A 19,518-nucleotide genomic window follows, 5' to 3' on the forward strand; every position below is an offset into this window, starting at 1 on the left:
CACTTGACTCGCACTAATCCTCTCGGTTAATCGCCTCTCGCCGGCCGGTGGGGGTTCAGACACCATGCAGTCAGCTGTGGGTGGAGACCAACCAAAGCGTGGACTGTATATCTGAGTGTCAAAGTGACGCACACACTCACTCACACACACACAGGCTCCTGGTGTGACGGTGATTCAGGAGGAAAAGCTACAGAGTTTAATGGCGATGAAGATGGATTTAAATGTCACCATTGAGCAAATGGAGACGGGGGAGCAGGACGCTGCTCTGACAGCTCTACAGAGCTACAACAAGGAGGTAAACATCATTAGAAGAGAGCTGTTTATCAAAACATTAAGTTTGTCATCATTGTTTAATTACCTTTAGGTCAGCTACAAGCACAATTTAGATCATAAGTATTGCATCACCTTGCAGAATAGAAAGCATCACCTCTGTTAATAAGCATTAGCCAATAGCAAGTGTCCTGCAGCTAATTATGTATTACACAATTTGCCCTGGATTAACAGATGATTATTTATGATAAGCCTACGAGAGAAAACTGAAGATTTCAAAATTAAACTTTGAATGTTTTTAACTAAACCACTTTTAAAGATGCATTATAGTTCTTGCCACTTGGGGGCAGCAGAAAAAGAAACTCAACCCTGACATACTACCACTTTATAACACTAGGCTATTTACAAACGTGAGGTTACATTTTTCAAAGTCCTTTTTTTAGAATGAGTGTTCAAACCACTGTGATGTACAATTTATCAGTCATCGCTGGCCTTCATGGCGCTGTAAGGCCCGACACTGTGTCTCTCACTGAGACCAACCCAGATAGAAGTAATCTGGTCACAGTTGCTAAGTACTTCTTCTATTGTGTTTCCAATCTCATTTGTACATAATGCAGATGGCAGAGCATTAAATGTTCCTGACCGAACAGGTGTATCATAAAATAACAACAAGGTGTATTTTTTTTATGGATGTTTAGTTCAGATATTGACAGGCAGGAGACAGACTGGAAAGATCATGAGAGGGAGAAAGGACCTGGATCAGAATTAAGCCCTTTCAGCCAGAGCTTCCTTTGATTGTTCAAATGTTCACTTTCTCAGTATGAACGTGGCACATGTGGACAAACTGGGTCTCTTCTTTATTGCATTTCATTGCAGTTTGCGATGTTGTCGCACATTTTCATGTTGTGATGACTCAGAAAACGCAGTTTATTCAAACTAAAGTGTTACAGCCGTAGTCAGAATCTAACTGCCACTGCAATGAGGGATCAGCCTACGCTTGTGATGTGCACTTAACCAGCTACTTATACGCCTAGAACTTGCCTTTTTCAAGCACTATGAATTTTGGAAAAAGCAAAAGTGAGCACATAAACTGTAACCACATTTGAACTCAAGTCATTCATCGTTATGCTTTATTACAACTTTAGTTCTGTTTGTGTAATTTAAGCCTTTATTTCTACCAATGATCAAAACCAAAGCACTTTCTAAATTCTGATAATATGTTGAAATAGGAACGAATCAGCCAGTCATTGAGAGTTGGCTGATAAATCAATTTTATGGATTCATTTGACTGATTTGGTTGAAGATGTTTGAAAACTTAATTTCATGTTAAATTTGATAATAATGGTTTAGAGCTTCAATCGCTCCTGTAGCTACCATTAACATGACAATGTCAAAATGGAAGGCATGTTGGTACCAGGTGTAAACAGGTCTATACTGACATGCAACTCTCCTATATCTGCCACATTTACAGTTAAACATTATCTGGAGTTCTGGTGCTGCAACTGCATCTTACATCAACAGTGCAGACATTTTTTTAAATTGGCTATACATCAGATTTTTAAAAGTTTTTGTGAGTCTAGTAATGAAAGTCTGAATAGAACAACTCTGAATAATCTCACCTCCAGTTGTTTATGAAGGAAAAACGTTTTCTAGTATATGCTGAAATACTAAAAGGAGCATTACAACATTAAGACTGCTCTCGTCTCCAAACTGGACCAGTCGTAATGATAAAAGAAAAATATTCATAAACAATCAAAAATGTATAGGAAAAACATGGTTGTAAAAAACATCTCATATGAGGAGTTTTAAATTGAATATGAATAAATGGAATCTACAAAGCAAACAAGACCATTACTATAATGATTTGATTCTTCTTCTATAGCTGTATGTATTTTTACACATGTACAAGATCAGACGGATCAGACGGATCAGACATATCGCTTTGTCCAAAAGGGGCGCCAAAATCAACACAAACCAAAAGTTCCTTACAGCTTTAAGTTGAAACATCCATCCATCATCTATACCCCTTTGGGGTTCTGGAGCCGATCCCAGCTTGGGTGAGAGGCGGGTATACCCCGGACTATCCACCAGTCAATCGCAGCGCTGACACATGGAGATAGACAACTAGCTTCACACATTCACACCTACAGGCAATTTAGAGTCACCAACTAACTTTACGAGCATGTCTTTGGACTGTGGGAGGAAGAAGGAGTACCTGGACAGAACCCACGCGGACACAGGGAGAACATACAAACTCCACACAGAAAGGCCCTGTACGACAGGGATTCGAACCAAGGACCTCCTCGCTGTGAGGCAACAGCACTAACAATGCCTAAGTGGAAACACCTTAATGCTTATTAAAACAGTTGTTATGAAAAAATTTAAAAAACATAAAATTCAACCATATTGGTAGACGATATGAAATATAGAAAATGCGTGTGCACATATGGAGACGTCACCCTACTGATGCATTGTTGACAGCCAGACAGTAATGAGCTGTTATTTACTCCTGTGAATCCATCTTAAAAACTATAAACTTTGAATATGAATGGACGAAGCTTGAGTGACGTCACCCATCATCTGTTCCTGCAGGGGGCTTTGGAGTCTGATCGCTGGCTGTTGCCATGCTGGAAATGCTGTCTCACCCTAACTTTCAGTCAACCTAATGACAGGCGGGTTTTTAAGCCTCTTGACAAGCTGTTACATCGCGCCTGCCTGTCAATCAGGTCAGCTCCGTGCCTTATTGAAAATTACGTTCATCCTTCATAAAATCAAAACAGATGAGTTTCAATAATTCAACCGATGTACGGTGTGTGCCGAAAGAGACATGAGCTAATCAGACCTATTTCACTTTTTGAACCAGGCTGTATTATCAGTCCTGTTAATTTTGTGAAATAGCCTGTGCAACCTTGCTTCTTATGTGCACTTCAAACTTGTTCTTATCTTTTACTATTATATAGGTCGAAACTGCAGCGTGAAAAAAAGTGTGAAGGAGAAAAACACATTGAAAGTAGGTCGCACAGATCCATGAGACATCCTGCATCTAATTAAACTTCAGTTCCCACTAAGAGCTCAGCCAGGCGCCTTCAGTAATAACCCTGTGTAACCATCGCAACAACTACATGCTTCATCTTATTAACAGCGATGGTCATGGTGTTTCCTGAGGCTCAACATTATAATATCATTTACAGGTAGATGCTGATGAAATTGTAGTGATGATCCCACCAAAAAAAAGTGTGATTTGAAATATTTACATTGATCTGAGGATCCATAACAAATTCAGCTACTGATTTCCAGATTATCAGCAATTATTTTAGCATGTAGTATAACTTAAAAAGATGTATCAATATGTGAACTTATTGAGCACAGGATTTCCAACCTTTGTCATGACAGGGAGTGATCTTTGTTAGAGTTGCGTTTAAGAAAATAGAGCCTTCCACTTCAAAGAAAGTGTGCTTTGTGTGCTTAATTTGCCACTAGCCGTCCGCTAGCACCAGGTGAGCCCTGCTGCGTAAGAGACTTTTAGCTGTGTGGGAGTCGATCATGAAGGCAATAGGATTAGATTCAGTGATACACAAATAGTCTTCTACAGGCCCGTCAAATCCTACTGTAGCTCAGAGCTCTCTGAGAAGAGGAGCTTAGTGCTGCAGAGACTCTGCTGCTTAATCTGCATCATCTTTCTTTACTGATAAACCTGCCCCAGTATGTTCAGGTGTTTCTCTGCTGTCAGCTAGTCTGCTCTCATTCATTCTAAGAACCCCGTTGCACAGATGTAGATTAGTGGAAGGGATGCAACAATGCACAATGAATGACTTCATTTGGACTGTGTGCATTTTATTTTAATGTTTAGAGTTTTTAACATACATTATTATCACTGGAAATTCTGGATTCTGATTGGATGCTCATTGTGGGATCAGTTTTTTCTTAACCAATACCAATATTGCACACATTTTTATTTAACAAATATCAGACTCTGTCATCTATAATCAACATTGACTCATATTGATCAATATCGAGTTGAATCGATGGGTATAATGGCCATGTTTTGATACCATCTTAATGCCTTCAGATGAAGCTCAAGCTATCTGATAGCCACAGATTGAACAGGTGCCAATCAAGCGGTGAAAAGTAAAAACTGCTTTTCAGATTGTTTGAGGAGGAAATGTTTGTTGATTTATCTCACTTCATATCATAATAGTTATATCTCAAATTCGACTCGTACTTTTCCAATATCATGCAGACTTTTTACCTGGATAGTTTGACCTCTATGACATATTTTAATGTAGCAAAAATCACAAGTTCATATGAAGACATATCTAAATGTTTGGATTTTTTAAATCTTTTTAGCTGATTTGTTTTTTCGACTCATAATACTTGATTGTCACCAGTCTTGTTTCAAACAACAGTAAGGATCCTTTTTTTAAGTCTCTGATACACATGCTTTACTCCCTGCTCCAAACAGTACACAGACACAGTTAGAGGCAAACTGCTGAACATAGTGCAGCAGTTAGAAGCTAATGAAAACAGATGTTTTCTCAGTGATGTTTAAGAACAAACAAGACCGAAAGGAAAGTGAATATTTGACACAAAACAACTCAATAACAATTCATGCTTATATATTTTTCTGTCAGGTGGCAGGTGGGCAGGAAACTCTATTATAAAATATATAAATGTATTTCTAAATGTGTGTTCTGCTGACCCCAAGTGAACAAGAAAAAACAATGCAACGGTAAATTAGATGTAGACTTGTTTAATGCTTCTATATAGCTCTGTTTTTGAAAGGGTTAGGGTTTTAAGTTTCAAATAGTTTTAAAGTTTTTCTTTTTTAATTCTTTGTTAAATAGAAAAATATATTTTCAGACCCTCTAAAACTTGTTCAAGTGGAAATTTTAAGCAATTTGTCGTTATGTTAAGTTTTTCCTATGTCAGAGTTGTGATGCACTGTCAGCTGACACATTTTAAAAGAAATGCTGACAGCTGGAAACAACATGGACATGACAATGCTTTTTCAATGTGCCTTTTCCTTCCTTTAGATGAACCAGTGCTTCACATTCATCGCAGAGGAGGAGCAGGACAGAGAGGTATAACTAACCCTTCAATCTCAACATTGACTCCAATATATTTCCTTCTGTTCATAAAATGACCCTTACTTAATGTCTTGAGTTGAAACAAGTTTCTCCTGATGGTTTCCTTTTTAGTCCGTTATTGTGGTTGATCAAATTTTTTTGCAAAAGAAGAAATACTTGAAGGTGTTCTTTTGAGCCTTAAGCTTTTCAGAAAGTTAAAATGTGGAGAACATGTGTTAAGTCTACTCTTCACTCCACTTATTTACCTTGCTGCTTCAGAGAAGCACTCACTAATGTTTGAATTGGCAAAGAGCAACATTTTTTGCTTCTCTCTGAAAACAAAAGACAGAGTTAATCAGAGATTTAATTAATAAATGGCTTATTTCCCCATATTCAAAAAAATCACTATCATGTTGTAAAATGAGGATGATACAAGGAAATTAAGAAATTGATAAATTAAGACGGCACTTGCTTTTTCAAAGAAAAATGTTAAGCCCATTAGGACCACATGGAAAAGGTGATATGTCAAAAATTAAAAACAATTTCAATTGTTTTCATCGATAAAATCCCAAAACAGAAAAGACCTTTGTCACTCCAGTCAGAGTATTATCCTGATTTTACTTCATATGTACAAATCGAAATTTGACAACCTCAACGCAGACAATGTCTGGTGACCCCCTGAGATCTTTAACGCACCCCTGAGTGGGGCCCGGACCCCAGGTTGGGAACTAATGCAATAGGTCATGCAAAGGATTAAAGTGACATCAAAAAATCCCACCCAAATCATCACAACTGAACAAGTCAGACGAACCAAGAAAGCTGGAGAAGGATGTTCTATTGTTTATAGGGTTAGGGTAACCAACCCTTTTATATATTTAAAAATAGACCACTTATAGAAGCTGGTCATGTTTTTACCCCCCATCTTAACACATTGTGAAAGTGAAAAATGATAAAAAGGTTGTGAGTCTAAACTGTCAGAATGGCCAGGGACAGGACACTAACCATGTTACCTTGCCTGAAAGTCAAAAGAAAAAAAAATTGCCCATTGCTCTGGCCTAACATGCAAAAACGTGTCAAAGTGCCCTCCAGGTGCCCTTCCAGTAAAGAGAACTTTCTGCCCCGCTCTCACAGACGGTGTGAGTCTGTGAGAGTCTGTGAGTATCTTCCAGGGTTAAGATTAGTTCAGGTGCAGCTTATGTGCCTTTGCGTGTCTTCATTATCCTACAGCCATGTGCACAAACTCAACATATCTGCACTCCGACTGCAGGAAGACATTATGCAAGACATCTCAGCAGACATATTTATCAGTGTCACAGTTAGCTGCCTGCACATGGGCTCAACATCAGCCAGAAATCACAGGTGACTCTGAAACTGTTTGAAATGTCCCTTTACTGACAGAGAGTCACAAAGTCCTATTTTAAGCCTCATATTCCCTCTCGAAGGGCCTCTGTGTCATAGATAATTCATAATGTATGTAAAATAGTCAGACAGGGAACAGATTGAATGCAGCTTATACTCTGGGAGTTCACGGCTCCTGCTGCAGAGAAAATGATGCATTACGTCAAGAGATTAAAACTCACAGACTCATACTGCTGAAAAATTCATTCGTTTTTGTTGCAGTTTTTTTATAATATTAAAACTGAACGTCGCATAAGTTTCACAGATTGACAGATTGAGAGGGAGTTTATGTAAGGATTCAAGTGTATGAGACTGCTCTTTTTCACAGTGTTTGTGATGTGTAATACCATGATGTAAGCCAGGGATTCTCAAACTTTTTTGGCTTGTGTACACGCTTTCAGAATTTCTTTCAGCCAAGTACTCCCTTGTCCGGCCAAGAACATTTTTCGTCTTCCACCTCATTTTCCCCAACTGATTTTATCTACCTCGTTTCAACAACTTGTTCATTTTTATATTCCTGGCCGAGCTCTTGTTAGCATGCAAATGTATGTGCTTGCTCGCTGAACAATTCACGTCAACAGGCGGGAGGCCCTCTGGTTGAAGCGGCTCCGCACATAATGCAAGCTGTATTATAAATGAATATCCTCAAGTTGGAAATACTGCCCCTATTTGATGTTGCACAGAGAACATGTGCTGTTAATTAAGTTGTCTTGAATCAGTGTATGGATTTTCCTATAAATCATTCGTTTGGCTTTTACACTTGCAACTTTTTTTAAATTACATTTGTCATGTACCCCTTGCAGTACTCCCACATACCCCTAGGGGTACACGTACCCCAATTTGAGAAACACTGATGTAAGCAGTGTTACTTTTGTAACAGGTACACATCTTTCTTGTGTACCATATAAAGAACAAAACCCCAAAAATAAATACACAGAAATCCTGTTGAATACATTGAGGTCTAACCTGATATATTTTCTGCATCACAGCGTCTGGGTGAGTTGGTGCTTGGCTTCCTGAACAGGGAGTTGCAGCCTTCCTGTCAGCTGGCCTGCTTAGAAACAGTTCGAATCCTGTCCAGAGACAAAAACTGCCTGAATCCTTTCATCAGCCACTCTGCCATGGCCACGCTCGCCGGCTACGCTGGCATCGCTGTTGAAAGTTCTGCCATATCTGAGTGCACCCAGCAGGTGGAGGGCCAAGGTAAGTCCCCTTTGTGCTGCTCCTGTTTAGTTGTTTGTCCCATGAAAGGCCCTTGAATCCCCTGTTTTTCAAATACATCATTCCACTTTCTGAGTCCGAAGCATGTTTCCTCAATTCAGCAAAAATGTTTATCTAGTTTTACAACTATCCAATGTTGGGATTCTGTATTTGGCTCTGAACGCAGTTTAAACTATGGGTGACCTAGGCTCAGTACTGTCCCTGAACAGCATGAGTAGACACAGATGGAGGAATGAAGCACATGGTTATCCTATGAAGCCTGTGTGGACATGATGTACAAACATCAATATCGCTCTGTTTCATTACATGACATTTTCCAGATACATTTTTCCAAAAAGCAGACATGCAAACTATGAGAAATAAAAAACTGTATTTGATGATTTAGTCACTGCGACATCACCCTTTTCTTCGTGAGCCACTGACTTACAGTAAGTCTTCAGTTTGTCAATTTGGCCATCACCATGTTGTTGTTTTTTCTGACATGGAGAAGCATTTGGGGTTAGAGGATGGAGCAGGAGAGAAGTGAGGAGAGTTTTAAACAAGAGTCAGGGCTAGCTTGGCTTGCATCAGTAATTCAAGGCAACTGTGACATCATTTGGATTCTAATTTTAGCTAGTGGAAAAAAATAAAATAAACAAAATGTACTTCTTGAAGATAAGCCAAAACGATCCCTGTAAGAGAGAAGGTTCAGGACACTTCCATATATGATTCCTTTTTGAAAACCAGGAAGCTTCGTTCACTGTCTCTTGTTTGTAAAACTATGTTACGAAGTGGACACATTGGTGAACAATACAACGATGGTTTAATCATACCTCATGAATTGTATCTTGATTCAGCTTTGACTTACTCTGATTACTGAGAGCAAAATGAAATCATCTTCTTTCTCTACATCCTAATGAACAAAGAAAGAATAATGAGTCAATTAGCAGTCCCTTCACTTTTTATGAGTAAAATGGTCTAAATATAGGTTGATGTATGACTCTACTTTGCTGACATTTCTCTTCCCAGAGGAGGGTGAGGGAGGGGAGGAAGAGGAGGTGAGAAAGGAAACCTCTCAACCTTCAGAAAACGCTGACCAGGAAGTGATCTCTGAGGCTCTGAAGTCTATCTGTAACATCCTGCTGCACAACCACACAGGACAGGTCAGTATGCAGAGCTACATTTATTAATGGATCAATGAATGTGTGGCTGAATTTATGGACTAATGCATTGATGGGGATGTCTAATGGATGGATTTCAGGTGGTGGCAGGAGATTTGCAGCTGATAAAGGGTGTGGCAGAGAGGCTGAAGCAGAGTCATGATCCCACCTGGAACCACGAGGTATGGATACCAGGAACTCTTTGTTGACGTTTGAATAAGCAGTAGTGTGAGTGTTAACCTAACAAAATCACATCTTTATCTATTTGAGGGTAAAATTGTGCCTCAAACAATTCTGTTTCTGTTATGTTGATAATAAAACCTAAATGTCTCTGCCGTTGCATTCAAAACAATTCTTAGAATATAAATATCTTTTTGTGAAGACCGAGTAACACTGAAACATGAAATGTATCATTTCAGTTTCTAAATTAAGGTACCAGTGTGATACTCTGAGTTGTTTGGTTTCTCTGTCCAGGTGCGGTTCTTTGACCTGCGTCTCACCTTCCTGCTGACGGCTTTGAGAGTGGACACGAGGGCACAGCTGGCTCAGGAGCTTCACGGCATCAGGCTGCTAGGTAAATGATTTCCTCTGACCTGGAGGACCAACCTCATCTCTGTAGGTTACTAGTCTCAAAGGTAACTAACGCCGAGAGAACACTAACCCTCTAATTCACCGATGTTTGTAAAGCCTGGGATGTTCTTAAGTCAAACAACCTGTGATAAATCTTTAAAAAAGGGCCCTGTGAAGACTTATCACACATACTTAAGCTAAGTTAAAAGATGACATCTTTCCTGTCCTGTATATTTTCCAGGTAACCAGTTAGATGCCACACTTGGTCTGTGTTGGCCGGATTCGCTGGAGACAGCCCGGGCCGGGTTTGAGGGGGTCCCACCTGAAGAAATGCCCCTGCTGAGCAGAGAGCAGACAGAACTTGCCATGGAAAGTCTGAAGATACTATTCAATATCACGTTTGACACAGCCAAGCGCAAGGTGGACGAGGTACTGAAGAAAATGACACAGTAGTCCTTCGTATTTCTGTCTTCGTTGTTATCTATATTCTACAGTTTTTGTGAGTTCTTTCATGTATCTATTCTATTGGAATAGCAGTCCTGTGGTTGATACATTCAGGGTGCCCTGACGAGTTCTACTGTCTATTCAAGGCACACAGACAGACACATACAGACATCATTCTTTACACGATGTGGGAGGGTATACAGTAGTTTTCACTGAAGAACAGTCACAGTCTGCAGTCACATCAGTAGCTCTGTGAGACCTGTCCTTAGTGTTTTAAGCTAAATGCATATTGATCAGGCTCCTTTTTTAAGTTTAGTGTGCTAGTATAGTACATATCAAAATGTTTGCTGACCATATTTCTGGGTCCTATGACATTTGGATGCCCAGAGGTGTCATTATTAGTCAGACTTCATGGGGATGTGTACTTCGGTTCCAAGTTTTTTGCCACTAAATTAAAAAAATAATAATCTGGGAATCAAAAATTCAGTTGAAGTAGGAATCGATTCTGACTCTACAATATTTCAGTTGAATTGAAGATTTTCTACAAATTCACTGCTACCATATCAATAATTTAGCCTGTTTAAAATGTAACAATCATCATTATGCACAGTTTGTTACGAGTAAGAGGAAGACAAGATGCATGTGTTTCTCACTGAACATATGTTTCAAGTTTGTGGGCTACTGTTAAAACTCTACTAAAGACACTTAATAGTTGTCTTAAACGTATACCTTTAAATGTCATAGTGGACTGTCTGGATGAGAATTGCCCCCAAAAAGTGTGTACTTTCATTGTGCTGGTCAAAATATTGATTTGTTCAAGCACAAGAACTAATCTGAATCTAACTTTTGTAAAAACAAAGAAAACAAAAACAAAAAAGACAGCCAAGTCATTTTCTATGATCAAGAAGCACAATGTGATATTAAATGGACAGAAATTGGCTGATGTTAAAAGTAGGATTAATTAGAATCATAGATCAATCTACTTGTTTTATATAAAAAAGAATTCACATATCAGCACATTTTCATATGAATGAATTACTGAGGGGATCCTATGTATTTTATTTAGTCTCCATTCTTGTCTTTTTTAATGTTCTTCCTGAGTCTCTTGCTTAATGGTTATGTAAAGTTATATTGTAATACCATATTCTGTGTATCTAGTTATGTGTACTTTTGCCTGTACTATTTTTTTTTAAATAAAAGGCAGAAGAGTTCATTCTCTGGAGAAGAGTTTGCCCAATTTATGATGTCATCATCAATGACCTATTTCTAACAGTCACCTACCCCTACCTCTCCCTTAGAGAGTTCATCTTATACCTGGCTGCTGTTTGTGATGATCATACCTGAAATGTTTATGCTGTCCTATGAAGGGTTTTACTTCCTCTGTTTAAAAAACAAAAAAATGACACAATGTTAATCAGTTTCATCTGCCTGTTACACACAATCATGCATGAAAAAAAACTTTAACCTTAACAGAATAACACTGATGATAAGGGTTGTCTTTATAGCATGTGAACAACATGTGTTTGTTTGTGTGTGTTTGTGTGCAGGAGGAGGCAGCAGAGTACAGACATTTAGGTGCCATACTGAGACACTGTCTGATGAGCCAGGCAGACGGAGAGGAGCGCACTGAGGAGTTTCACAGGTAGTAACAAACATTCTTAACCTGTGTGTCTGTTTCTAATAAAAGCATCTCCATTAACACCACCCGCTCTCTTTTCCACAGCCATACTGTAAACCTACTAGGTAACCTCCCTCTGACGTGTTTGGATGTCCTGTTGATGCCCAAAGTGCAACACGGCTCCATCGAGTACATGGGCGTCAACATGGACGCTGTCAGCATGCTGATGGCGTTCATGGAGAAAAGACTGGACCGGGTAAGACAAGATTCAGCGTTGTGGGTATTTAAAAAAAAAACATGAATGACATTAAACAATGGTTACAATGCAGTATATTAAAATTGATACGATACATTTTTGAGTAAAAAGCATACATTGCTTGTTTTCTTTGGGATTAAATGAAAAAGACAGACGGATAAATTACTGTGATATATAATCTGAGACTTCGTCACTAGAGGGAGCTGTCTGTTAACTGTTACAAGTTGGCTCCGACTTACAACAAAAGAGGAAGCTCACACAAACTTCACATTCACAATCTGCAGCCTTCTTAAATACAGGTGAACCTGGGAGATTGGGTGACCTGAATCCACTCTGATAACCCTGGCCTTCACTCCACCGAAAGGCAACCAGGAAAACAACACTCTGGATTAGTAACAGATCACACAACTATACAGGACAACCCCAGGGTCGTCACGTTACTGATGAGTTAACATGGTTTTAACAGTACAAAGAAAACAGGTTTTTTTTGTTTCAATTCTGAAAAATTCCACATGTTAAAAGAATACTTATACATTTTGACAAATGCAGCTGACTATTTTATTAATACAATAATAATCAGTGTACTAAATGTTCCTGTGAAAGAATGGTGGAAAGTAACGTATTACATGTATAGGTTTGTAGGTCAAAGTTTAATTCTTGTTCAGCGGGGTAAGAGTGCAACATCAAGTCAGAGAGAGAGTTTCCTGTTCAGCCTGCAAACCACAGTCATGATGAACAAGAGCAAAACAACAAAAACAGCATACAAACAATAATCTAACTCAGCAAAAAAGAAAAGAAAAGCTGACTCAGCCTAGGTAAATAAAAAACTCATACTAAAGACACTTAAAACACCTAAGATTCAGCGAAACAGGGACAAATGTATGGAAGAAAACATAACAAGGAAAATACTTTAAACCAGTTATCCAGATTGTTCACTAAAAGTAGCACAAGCACACACATAAAAAAACAGTGATTACACATTTATACATTTGTATACAATTTTCAAGCTTGGACAAAAATCAATGTTTTATATAGAAAGTTTGGACTGGTATGACTGTGTTAAATAAACGTATCAAATCTGATAACATATATGCTGATAATACATATTTGTGACAGTCCCATATTGGCTGAATAATATTATCCAAACAGTTCACTAGGTATCTAATCATGTTTATCAACGTCTGTTAACTCTGGATAATTTCTCAAAAACTGTCATGGATGTGTTTGATGAAACTCTGTTGATGAAATGATAACAGTTTGTATGTTCATTTTGCAGGGACATAAGTTGAAGGAGACCCTCCTCCCCTCACTGAACCTGCTGACTGAGAGCGCCCGCATCCACCGAGAGACCAGGAAGTTCCTCAGGTCAAAGGTCAGCCCTGGACTGAGACAAAGAAAGGCCTTTCTCTAACCTGTCCCTCCTAACTCACACTGTCTGAAATCACACACTCCTCACTACATAGTGAATATGCGGTTTTTTAGTGGTGACTGAATACTGAGTATGCATTATCGTACCCTGTATATTCCAACTCATTGCATCCAACAATCCATTGTGAAAAGTAGTGTACAAAAGGTGGTCACTCTTCACGCTTGTATATACCATCAAGCATTGCGGTTCATAGCTTTTTGCAAGCGAAAAGTGGTGACCAGTGTGAACGCGCAACACAGAAACACAGTAAAGTCAATATTTGGTGGCATTTTTACTGAAATCTAGAAGTTTGTTTACTAACGAATAAAGGATTTTAAACAGTGTAATGATAGTTTGTCCTAATGCTGATGCAGGCACAAGTAGTGTTCAGTACAGTTTTTTGTGCCAAATGAGTGCACCTTAGTCCATTACATATACCTCCCTGTACAGTGAGTAGGGAGTTGTTTCAGACACAACCTCTGTCTCACAGACTTCATATGAAGTCACACTCGAAGCTGAAGCACCTTTCATTAAGGCGTCCTCATTAGATACAGCGACAAGCTTTAGGGCCAAGGACGAACTGCCCTCACCCCCAAGGACTCAAGGAACTTTAGGTTACCATGGTTTCATGTCACTCAAATAATAATAGTTACATAAATAACAGCGAGACAGACACTTTAAAAAGACTCCATCTAATGAGAAAAGACTATTTTTTTGGTGGCATTGTTTTCTTTTAAATCTGATTTTTATAAGATGAGAAGAAGTCACTGTGAATATTAAAACGGTTAAACCAAATAAACATGCGCGCTTTCCACGGCTAGAATGGTAAATGAGATGTAAGCTTTGACACTTACAACATCAGTATGATATTAATTTGTGTCTTATATAAAGCTGTGTATTGGTAATCACATAGAACTTCCATTTATAGAGCGACTCCAGAGACAAACAATAACCCACGTTAAAGATGTTCAACAAGTCAGTAGCGGTGCAGACTCACTCTTGAATATACACTCTTGGTATAACAACCCACGCCGACTCAACACTCAGCGGATTTGGACGGCACTTTACGTGACGGACCCTACATGTGAGCGTGCAAACGGAGTGTAGGGAGAGGGTGTAGGGAGCGGTTTGAGAAAGGCCAGATGTGTGATTACTGTAGGTGTGTTTGTGGCTCAGGTATCATGTATGTATGTGTGCTTTAGGTCCTGCCCCCCCTGCGTGATGTGATCAACAGACCAGAGGTGGGTGGAGCTCTGAGGAACAAACTGGTTCGTCTGATGACACACATCGACACTGATGTCAAGGACTGTGCAGCTGAGTTCCTGTTTGTTCTCTGCAAAGAAAGCGGTGAAGGAAAAATCTGTTCATTGATTTATTTTCAAGAACTCAAATTGATTTCAGTACATTTCTTAAAGCATGGCTTCACATCACATCAAAACTGCTACAGTACATTAACAGTTTGTATGTCTTCCAGTTTCAAGGTTCATTAAGTACACCGGATACGGTAACGCTGCTGGTCTGCTGGCTGCCAGAGGACTCCTGAGGGGGGGCAGAGACTCAGGGATCTACTCTGAAGATGAAGACTCTGAGACAGAGGAGTACAGAGAGGCTAAAGCCCAGTCAGTACCAATACAACAGTGTCTGATGTAGAGAGATGTACTACTGCAAGCTCAAACAATCAGCTGTTTGTATCCACAACAATAAGTAACCCAAAAATCCATAATGGGTTGATCTTATAACACCAGCATCCCTCTTTAGCTTTGATAGATAATAAAGATTTTAAGTTAAGAGAACTTAACTCTGCATTTCAGTGACTTAATTTAAAAATGCTTTTCTCTGCTCTCTCTCTTATTCTCTCTGTCGTCTCTCTCCAGTATTAACCCGATAACAGGAGTTGTAGAAGAAGAGCAGCCAGACCCCATGGAGGGAATGACGGAGGAGCAGAAGGAAATTGAAGCCATGAAGCTGGTTCACATGTTTGACAAACTGTCAAGGTCAATAAAAGCAGCAAACACACACACACACACACACACACACACACACACACACACACACACATGCTGAGAATGTGCTGTCTAGCTCTACCTAGTCTATAAGTTAAAACAAATAAAAACATTACATTTATTTATACTAACTTGACTGCTGAACCCTGCACATGTTAAACTGGCACTAGAGCATGAATGTTCTTCATTTTGAAGCCTTGGGTCACAATATGCTGCTAAACTTGAAGAGTTGGAATTGAGAACATGTTGACCAATTGCTTCGAAGTGATCCGCAGATATTTATTGAAATTATTATTATTACAGCTACTTTAAAATAATTGATTATCCATCAATTATCTATTTCGCTTTTTCCATTTGGGGTCACAGGGGGCCTGTCATTGGGTGAGAGGCGGGGTACACCCTAGACTATCCGCCAGTCAATCACAGGGCTGACATGTAGAGACAGACAACCAGCTCCCTCTCACATTCACACCTACGAGCAATTTAGAGTCACCAATCAAACTAACGAGCATGTCTTTGGACTGTGGGAGGAAGCCGGAGTACCCGGAGAGAACCCACGCATGCACGGGGAGAACATACAAACTCCACACAGAAAGGCCCTGTCCGCATGGGCGGCTCTAGGCAGGGGTCAACAGGGGCCAGTGCCCCTGTAACACTGAGCTTGGTCCCCCCCTGTGGCCGCCCCTCCAAAAGGAAGAGCCCCCCCTCATAACACATACACAGTATTTGACTCAACAACCGGACTCACAACCTTATATTAAATACTGTTACTGAAACAAATATAAATCATGGTATTAGTAGTGGTATTTATGATTTATGATGTGCTCCATTATTTGGCATAATATGTCTGACCCTCTAAGTAAAAGTGGTCTAGAACCGCCACTGCCTGTCCGACAGGGACTTGAACTAGGAATCTCCTTGCTGTGAGGCAACAGTGCTTACCACTCCACCACTATGCAGCCCAATAATTGATTAATTTAACTATAATTTGCTTCTTCAATAAAAACAGTATTTTTTAAAATTCAATGTATTGTGACTGAAAATTAAATGAATGAGTTGACAAGAATAGGAATCTTCAAGTTGCAATTACTGTACACTGTTTCAAAAAATGAATTCTTACACTGTTTTTAATACTGCCACAGACATGCACACAGCATCACATTTCATTTATTTCTTGTTTCAGGACCAACCTGATCCAGCCAATGCAGCTCGGTATGGACGGGAAGTTGCGAGCGATGACTCAAGGTGATCTGCATAACCACTCCCACAATCCTGTGTTCCAGCCAGAAGAGCCGACCAACTCAGGCAGCGAAGACGAGTCTTAGAAACTCGAAAGCATAGAGGTGACCGGAGGGGCAAGTCTGTTTAGTCATTTAAGGTCTTCATATGTCACACAGTCCAAACTTGTTCTTGCTTACTTATTCAGACAGGAGGCAAGAAAAATGAAGACAGCATGGAGTACATGGAGGCAACTTAAAAGACCATGTTACTGGTTTGATGTCTACCTTCCTCTCACTGGCAGTTCACCAGTATTTAACAGCTGACCACTTCTCAAAGAGCACCATCAATGTGTAGACATGTTTCAGTTCATATCAGGACACTGATAAGATGATTCAGAACATTTATAATACAAACATAAACCTCATCTGCTTCACAAAGGTAGAGTGTGTTTGAATAGACCTCATCACCTGCATGTTTGAGAGGACTACTGATCACTGCGCTGATTCACGACAGGCAATTCTCAAGATATTAACATTGAGCTGAGTATTGAGTCAAAGGAGCGCCATAAAAAAGAAAAGATAAGAAAAGCTATGCTATGTAAGGAAAATAACTTTTTTTTATTTTTCCCTGTTATATTTTATCATTGTGTATCTTAAAAATAGATTTTTCATGTATATTTTTCATGTCAGTTAAGAATTGTAGGTTTTTTTTATCATCACATTATTTATTTTACTCCTTCACTGTTGCTTTGAGGACTCATTGAAGCTCCAAGCTCTCATTCAGCCGCTCTGACATTGACATATACGCAGTGAAGAAGAATATTGGAAAATATGAATATAAAATGGATAAATGAACAATGAGGATGAAACAATTGGTCATAAGAATTCATAGATAGAATTCGATTTTTCCACATTTTATTTTTATGTTAGCTTATTCAGCTGTATTTCTTTTTATGACTCTCCTTTGACTCTTTAGCTGTGGTCTCACATCACCTCCTACCTGACATCCAAACAATTCATGTCAGAAGGAAAGTGATGTGTTTGTGTATGAATGAAGGTTTAGATCTTAGACTTTAAAAGAAATTTAGACTTTTAGATTTCAACCCAAAAGAGATTGAAAGTTACATTTGACAACCACAACAGTATAAAGTTTTTCTGAACAACATCCCAGCCTCTGTGTTACTCGGGGTTGTCCACAGACCTCACTGTCAACAGTCTGAACTCAGACCTTTTTTGAAATTGAAGTGGTTGCTCACACATTTACAGTTAAGCAGAAATGATATTATCACACTGGGTTCACAACATAGAGTTCTTCTTCACAGCCTGCTGCTATATTTCTCTGTTACTCTTTTTTCTTTTCAACAATAACGAGAAGAGAAAATTAGTTCACAATCCGACAATAACAGTCCCCTCTAGCCAGACAGGACAAACAGAGACTCAACAAAAAACAACAACAAAAACCTAGACAAACAATACACCATGTACCTGATCCACATACAGAATAAACAGCATTCATCATGTATCACCAATCAATGAGTCAGGTCAGGGCCCACAGTTCATTTAACAGATCCTCCCTCCAAGCCTTCCTCTAAGTAACCCACTCATAGCTCCTGATTGTACTCAATACCTCGATCCATTCTTTAAAAGTGGACGCAGTGGATGATTTCCAGAGGTGTAGAGTTATCCTACATCCTGTTATCAGAGCTTAACGGCACCATCATTTTTAACGTTTTGACATTTCAATGTTTTCCGGCAGCATTCCCAAGAGATAAACACTTTGATTATTAGTCCAATGTAATGCAAACACTGCTGCTCTTCAATTTTGAACCACGAAGGGATGTTGGTTGGAGGAAGATGCAATTAGGACAAAGAGAATGACATCAGTCTATCCTTGATAAAACTAACCCCCCCCCCCCCCCCCCCCATTGAACATAGATTTTTTTTCCCCTACCTTATTACATTTTATTTAATTTCATCTCATTATGTTTTGATTAATTAAAATGTCTACCAATCAGGGACATGTTCAGTTTAGCCTGCTTCTGTTACTGAACTGAGAACGTGTTTCTTTGAACTTTGTAGGATTATTTTGAGATGAAGATGAATGTCACTTCTACTCTTCATGTGAGTTGAAGAAAATGTATGAAAGTTAGCCAAAGAGCTGTATTTTGAGTTTGTGATGATGACATATTTTTGAGACAAAAAAACAACTGAATTTTAGATGCCTGTTGTTTTTCATAAAGCCCTTCAAATGTTTTATTTTTAGAAGAAACTGCAGACAGAAAATATCTCATTTTAAAATGGAACATAAAGAATGTAAAATCTGAAGCATTGATATATGAGAATTAAATGTATTATCCTTTATATTGTTATTATATAGCTGCCAACTTTACCACGGACTGTAATATACATTAAAGGAATGTAAATGACACGTGGCTCTTGTTGTGTTTGTTTAAAAGGTACAGTGATAATATGACAAGTGCTTTCCTTTACTTTCAAGATCAGCACTCATTTTCCTGCAGACTGTATTGTTTGTAGTGTACGAGTACTGTCAACCTGTTAGGATGTCAAGTGTGCAGTGCAATATATTTAAAAAGTGGTCAACCATAATATAGTGCATTTAAAAAATACACAAGGGGGCCATCAATGAACAGGAAGTGTTCAGTCTTCAGGTTGAGTCCTGACCAGATGCTTTTAAAAGCTTTTTAACCACATCGAAGAGTCTTCATCAGCAGAGGGAGTTTTCTTTATTTAACATCAACAAGAGAAGTTCCATGTTATTCATGCTGAATGCCAACACAGCTGTTTGCACACACCTGAGAAAACTGAATCCACTGAGGTACAGGCTCCTGAAAGTTAATAGTTAGAAGCCAAAGTTCATTTTATATTAGGATTTATTTTGTCATAC

At 39.0% G+C, this 19,518-nt stretch overlaps 1 protein-coding gene across 1 annotated transcript; it reads left to right on the forward strand.

Moving 5' to 3' along the window:
- ric8a (RIC8 guanine nucleotide exchange factor A) lies at positions 1–19,039 on the forward strand. Its single transcript, XM_065956879.1, has 15 exons — positions 1–295; positions 5,304–5,351; positions 7,724–7,937; positions 8,964–9,097; positions 9,196–9,276; positions 9,569–9,668; positions 9,906–10,093; positions 11,656–11,750; positions 11,832–11,982; positions 13,259–13,354; positions 14,593–14,737; positions 14,865–15,009; positions 15,265–15,384; positions 16,577–16,736; positions 16,820–19,039. The coding sequence occupies exons 1-14, from the start codon at positions 200–202 to the stop codon at positions 16,716–16,718; spliced, it is 1,755 nt and encodes a 584-aa protein (XP_065812951.1). The 5' UTR covers positions 1–199; the 3' UTR covers positions 16,719–16,736; positions 16,820–19,039.
- Positions 19,040–19,518: the final 479 nt, after the last annotated feature.

The sequence above is a fragment of the Labrus bergylta genome, chromosome 7 (assembly GCF_963930695.1).
Source record: "Labrus bergylta chromosome 7, fLabBer1.1, whole genome shotgun sequence".
NCBI lineage: Eukaryota > Metazoa > Chordata > Actinopteri > Labriformes > Labridae > Labrus > Labrus bergylta.

Excerpts from the sequence above, each read along its gene's own strand:
- ric8a (XM_065956879.1), top strand. The coding sequence starts at position 200 with ATGGCGATGAAGATGGATTTAAATGTCACCATTGAGCAAATGGAGACG. Across the intron at positions 9,098-9,195 it reads TGCACAACCACACAGGACAG|GTGGTGGCAGGAGATTTGCA; the intron begins GTCAGTATGCAG and ends GATGGATTTCAG. Across the intron at positions 15,010-15,264 it reads TACAGAGAGGCTAAAGCCCA|TATTAACCCGATAACAGGAG; the intron begins GTCAGTACCAAT and ends GTCTCTCTCCAG.